We start from the raw sequence: 6,704 nt of genomic DNA, 5'->3' as shown, positions 1-6,704 counted from the left end.
GGGTGGGGGGATGGGTTAGCTGGTGATGGGTATTAAAGAGGGCACGTTCTGCGTAGAGCACTGGGTGTTATGCACAAACAATGAATCATGGAACACTACATCAAAAACTAATGATGTAATGATGATTAACATAACAATAAAAAATTAAAGAAAAAAATTTAAAAAGCACAGAACAATTATAAGCCATTTACAAAAGACATTTTAAATATATAAAGATATATATTGGTTAATATTGAAGGATGGCAAGAGATATATCATGCAAATGCTAATTAAAAGAAAGCTGATGTAGTTATTTCACTACCAATGTAAACTCTAAGGGAAGGAGTATTACTAGAGATATATAGGAACATTTCATAAGGAGAAGAGTGTCAAAGTATACACAAACAATGAATGATGGAACACTACATAAAAAAATTAATCAATTAAAAAAAAGAAGTGTGTCAATTCATCAAAAAGAAATAACACTCATAAGCATATAGATACCTAATAACAGAGCTTCTAAATCCATGACAAAATTTGGCAGAACTAAAGGGAGAAAGACAAATCCACAGTTATAGTTGAAGAATTTAACATTAGTATAATAGAACATCAATATTAGCATTATATTAATAGAATAATTTATCAGTATTGTAGTTAGAAAAGTAATCAATATTACAATTAGAAAAAACTCAATACTATAATTGACACTACAATGTTAAAAATTGTATCTCTCCATAATTGATACTGCAATTAGAAAAATAATAAAAATATAGAAAAGATTTGAACAATAGAATAAACTAACGACATTATTTGCTTACATAAATCTACCCAAAATTACTACAGAATATGCATTATTTTCAAGTGCACATGGAACATGCACCGAGCTAGATCATACACTAGACCATTAAACAAATCACAGCATTTCATGGAACTCTCCCTCTCCCTTGCCAAATGCTATTCAGAAGTTCAAAGGGAAAAACCCAACAACAACTCAGAATATGTAATTGGGGACACCTGGGAGCCTCAGTCAGCTAAGCGTCTGCCTTCCGCTCAGGTCGTGATCCCAAGGTGTCGGGATCGAGCCCCGCATCGGGCTCCCTGCTCAGCGGGAAGCCTGCTTCTCCCTCTCCCACTCCCCCTGCTTGTGTTCCCTCTCTCGCTGTGTCTCTCTCTGTCAAATAAATAAATAAAATCTTTAAAAAAAGAATATGTAATTGTGCTTGGCAATTAGGAGTTCATTGTGATTTTAGTGAAAGCAGTATCAATAAAATATTGAGGGTTGGAAGTCATGTTATAATGGACCAATGCTTGAATGAAAGGTGAAGATGAAGAGACCATGCGAGCAGCAGTTTCTCTCAGAAAATAAGAGGAAGAACAGTGAGTAGTGATGGGTGAGGGGGGAGACATATTTTTGTTTTAAAATAGAAGAGGACCTAGTGTATCATGCTAAGTGACATAATTCAGACAGAGAAAGACAAATAGTATATGATTTCACTTATATGTGGAATCTAAGAAACAGAATAAGCAAACAAACAGAAACAGACTCATAAATATAGAGAACAAACTAGTGGCCCACAGAGGGGAGGGAGATGGGGGAATGAGTGAAATATACTTTACAACTCCTAGTTATAAAATAAACAAGTCACAGGGTGAAAAGTATAGTTTAGGAAATACAGTCAATAATACTGTAATAAGATTATATGGTGACAGGTGGTGACTACATTCATCATGGCTAGCACTGTGTAATGTTTGGAATTGTGGGTTCCCTATGGTGTGTACCTAAAACTAATAAACATTGTAAGTCAACTGTACTTCAATAAAATTTTTTAAAAATAGTAAAAAATAAAATAAAATGGAGAGAACTGAACATGTTGTGCTTTGGATGAAGAGAAGGAGCCAGTGGGGAGAGAAAGGAAAGGGAGGGAGAGAGAATAATCTCTGGGGAAAGGTTCTGGAGAATTGAGGGTGAGAAGAAATCAAGAGCAGAGGTTGGGGGACTGGACTTCAACATGAGCAGAGAAATCCTGCTCCTTAAAGAGTGGGAAAAGTAGATAAAATACATGTAGACAAGGCTTCATCTTAAATGATAAACAGATATAGAAAATTACTATGTACTGCATATTAATATTTGCAATTAATTTAAGGTAGAATCAAAAGTATGCTTTTTGATAAGAGATTCTCAAATGTTTCAAATCACATTCACATAAAATGCCTTACTCCCTCATGTTTGTTTCTTTTTTTTTTTTTAATAAAGTGAGGAGTGGGATGGGGGTATAAGAAAGGGGGTATGGGAAAGATGGGGGAGCAGAGAGGCAAAGAGAATAAAAAATGATCAAGCAATTCTCAGAAAAAGAAACCTAATAGCAAAATATATATATATAAGAATCCTCATCCAATCTAGTAATCAGATAAATATAAATATTCAAATAATGCAATACTATGCTATACCCCAGCAGCAGATTTTTAAAAAACTCATGTACCATTGAGGATTTGGATACTCTAAAATTTTTACACCTTACCAGCAGTAATTTAAATTGATTTAACTGCTTTGGATAGTACTTTGACAATTTCTAGGGAAGTTGAAGATGGATGGGTAAAACATATTATTGTTTACAAGAATATGCTCCCTCCCCTTAGGAGAGAATTCTAAGTCCTCACCCAGTTCCCCAGGCCTGGCAATCCTTCCCTGTAGGAAGAATATAGTTCCCTGACCCACTGACTAGGATTTGGTTATATGATTTCATTTGGCCAATTGAATATGAGTATATATTCAATGACATGAGTATCCCTTATATAAACAGAAGCTTTTAAAAGCATTGCAAGTTTTTGTCAGCCTCCTGCCCATATTCCCTCTGCCATGAGAAGGGTGTACAGAAGACACGAGCCATTTCCATTCCAACTGCAACAATTTGAATAAAAAGTTATTTGAATTTTTGGAGTGGTTTTAGAGTTATAGAATTTTTTGGTAAAGGATTCTTTGTTTTTACATGTAAGGAAAATGAAAACAAAATGCTAATGTATCACACAAATATGTTTATTATTTAAATGTTTATAAGCTATAAGACTTTACGAATGAAAACGTTTCTAGAAAATGTTACACATTTTGTATTAATGGTTGTAACTGGTTTAAGGCACATAGTGCAAAATACTTCATTTCTGATACAGAGATCCCTAAATGTTTATCTAACCACATTGGCACAAAATTACTTTAGTACCTTATATGGCAACAATATATGTTTGGGGAAAAAATGTTTGGGGAAAAATAAATAATAATAAATCAGAAAGAAACTTTGTGGATAAAACTAGTATACTACTATTTACCGGCAAAAATCTATTAGTAGATTCATTTTTTGGTTTACAAAGTAAGTTGCCTTAGAAAAAAATTGTCTATGATTCTTTTAAAAAAATCATATTGTTATATAATACACAAATTATTCACCTGAAAAAATTCTCTTACAACCTGAGAATTTGCCCATGGATAGTTAATTTTTATACTATCTTTTATGTTTTGGCTTTGAGAAACCTCAGATATAAAATAACTTGAACATCTCTAATAAAAATTTTGCTTATGTAAACATAATTTTGTCTACCAAAATAAGATTTCCAGAATTTCAATAATTCTAATTTCTTTACTTGATTAATAAAATACAGTACATAACTTTGAGCAAATAGATTTTTTAAGAGTAAATATATACATACATGAGTTATAGAGACAGAATATAAACATTATAAAAACAATGTATTGCTCTTATAAGTACAAATTAGAGGTAGGTCTTTTAAGGAAAAGTCTATTATATCATATCTTCTTCTGTTTTATATCCACAAATTTTCATATTTAGTATTTAACCCAAGCATATATTTTTAATATAAAAGTGTACTGCATTTTTAGGATGATTTTTTTTATTTGAAGCACCATAACCCACAATTTAAAATTTAAGGAAATATAAAACAAGGTATCTAAGCTGTATCAGTAGAAAGTATAATGGCTATGTACTTTTTTGATGTGACTATGGATTTGCTATTTATCTGACAGATTCAATAATGTTTATAGGTATTTTAAATAAATTCATCTTCCTAATTTTTACTTGCTCCATTTTAACAAGTAGAATAAACATTCATTGTACAGTACAATACTGAGTAGAGATTTATATGTGTGTTTATAGGCATAATATAACTGTGATCCAGTCCAAGCCGTTTGTTAACAGCAACATTATCTTGGTATAATTCATTCAAATATCTCTGTATATTATACCATAATTATTCTGTCCTTTTAAAAAGTTCCTAATTAGAGTCACATTATCTGTTGTTTATTTTGAAGGCTTTGGAAATATTAAGCAGTGATTTGATTCCCTGATGAGCACCCTGAAAGAAAAAAAAGCACAGACATTTTGGACATGGAAATTTCAGGAAGGGAAGAGTAAAGAAACGAGCACCGATTATCTGCAGATATTCCAGAGAATATCTCCTCATCCTTCCCACTTCTGAATGTTCATACTACTTGAATTGGGAGACCAGTAGTCTTGTGAGGAACACACTTTCCACAGAACCCTCCACATCTGCCGTAGACTTTGATTCCATCCTGAAAATAGGAAGAGGCAGAAATATAGGAGAATCGGGAACAAGCTGGTATCACCGTACATAGGCAGAAAAAGCAAATGCTTTAAATCATGCAGCTGAAATTAGCCAAAGTTTTCTATAACAATTACCTTTGAGGTTAAAGATCATACCGTTTCAGGATTAGTTGAAATTGGTGGTCATGGGAATCACATAATCTGAGATTCAGATTAGCTACTTGATGATTATAAACCACATTATAATTTAGACAATTCATCTCAATCCACATATTTTTCATCAAGGTGTCTATTTGCTTCAGTGAGGTTGTTAAAACCTCTCCCAATTTGCTGTCCTATATTTACATGATGTTATATAAGATTCTCACAGGCTAAATAAGAAATATACAAATTTATAATACAATTACTGCTTTCAGCCCAGTTTTCTCCCCCCATTTTATCACAAATTCTATACTTCAAGCTGTGTTTCTAAGGCTTGCATGAGATGTTTGAGGTTAATGGGGGAGAATGTGACTTGTATACAGTTAAGGTCAAGTATTAAAGAGGGCACGTACTGCATGGAGCACTGGGTGTTATACGCAAACAATGAATCGTGGAACACGACATCAAAAACTAATGATGTAATGTGTGGTGATTAACATAACATAATTAAAAAAACTTTTTTAAATAAAAAAAAAGAACTAAGAAGGGAGATTTTTGTTTGTTTGTTTAAGAAAATCAGAACTGTTCACTGAGGAATAGGCTGACAGAGGCCGGTGAGAGGGGTGCACAGATGTTCTCTCCAGTCTTCTTTCCATCCTTGGTCCAAAAGTCAAAGGACTGAGGACAGTTTGAGAGGATGAGGCAAAAACAGTTTGAGCTCCTACATGCATTTCTGGAGAAAGTGAGGTTTTTTTTTTGTTTGTTTGTTTTGGGGGTTTGTTTTGTTTTTGATCTAAAGAGGGAGGGCAGACAAGGAAACTGAGTTCCTAGAACATTTTGGGACAAAGACTGTTCTGAGATCAGGGGCTTTTGAAGTTGCCTTTCCTTTCAAAATTTTTCTTAGCTCTCAAGAATCTAAGTAAACAGAGAAGAAAGGAATGGCAGTAAAAATTCCCATTTATGTACAATCTATTCCCAGATTGTTTAAGTAAAAACCTAATCTTGATTAAATGTCCTGGGAAATGAAAAGAAGTTTGCATTTCCATATGTAAACGTGGGCTCCACCAGTCTCCGCTTCATACCAGGCCACAGGTTTCAGGAAATATTTTCACGTGCAATATTTTTGGATCAAGCTAGAGATTCTCAGTAGATTGAAAAATTAATTAATCTTTAGAATGGAACTTAAATAGAAGAAAAAGGAATGATTATACTGAATATTCATATCTACTGGTGACCTCTTTATAATTAACGAAAAGATATCTAAAAGCTGGATAAGTAAGGTCAAAATATTTCATTGAGCTCTTTTATACTGAGACCTGCTCAGAATATACTTTAGTTAATTTATTCCCATTCTTCTACCAAAAGGGATTAGACCTAAATATGCCAAATAAAAATTTAAAAATAGCTGTTTGTCCTAAAAGCTGACTTCTTACCCAAACGACAGAAATAATACAAAATTTAAATTCTTCGTTAATTAAAACTCAGTTTTGTAGTCTTCAGAAATAGAATGTTTTAGTCTATGAATATTAGAAAATTGAATTTCATTACAAATAATATTGATACAAGTGTAAAAAAAGTCACTTTTATCCAAAGAAAGAAAAACCATAAAACAGAATGGGCAGGGGCTGTTGATGGTGCTGACTGAGGAGCAACATAGGTGAGAGAACACTTAGAAAATAGATCCTGATTTACACTAGAGGGAGTCAAGCTATCCGAGACACGGTCACTGTCAGTAACAGGAGCCACCTCGTCAAGTGTATGTGCCAGGACACTATGCAAAATTAGAGGTGTCCTACCTGTAAAAGCCAAGTACCATGTTATCTGCATAAAGGCAGAAGAAAATATGCACACAACCATAAAAATAGTCCTAATTCTTACAGAAACTATAAAGAATATATGCTAAATGAAAAATGGCCACCCCATCACTAAATCCAAGCAGTGAGGTAAATAAACCAAACACCTACTCCTCACTTTGAAATATTAAAACCAACAACTTTTTAATAATTAAAATAT

General features: G+C 33.1%; 1 protein-coding gene across 2 annotated transcripts in view; it reads right to left on the bottom strand.

The window, feature by feature from the left end:
* Positions 1–3,017: 3,017 nt before the first annotated feature.
* The window catches only part of ADAMTS20 (ADAM metallopeptidase with thrombospondin type 1 motif 20), a 168,941-nt gene continuing 165,254 nt past the window's right edge, over positions 3,018–6,704 (bottom strand). For both annotated transcript variants that reach the window (XM_025883395.2, XM_073882102.1), the window contains one exon: positions 3,018–4,558. In XM_025883395.2, the coding sequence (XP_025739180.1) occupies positions 4,469–4,558 (90 nt within the window). In that variant the 3' untranslated portion in view covers positions 3,018–4,468. The remainder of the gene's footprint in view (positions 4,559–6,704) is intronic.

Source organism: Callorhinus ursinus, unplaced genomic scaffold (assembly GCF_003265705.2).
Source record: "Callorhinus ursinus isolate GAN/ISIS: 27379988/994484 unplaced genomic scaffold, GSC_fseal_2.0 scaffold44, whole genome shotgun sequence".
NCBI lineage: Eukaryota > Metazoa > Chordata > Mammalia > Carnivora > Otariidae > Callorhinus > Callorhinus ursinus.
The sequence above is the reverse complement of the archived record's forward strand: the minus strand, read 5'-3'. Positions and strand labels throughout refer to the sequence as shown.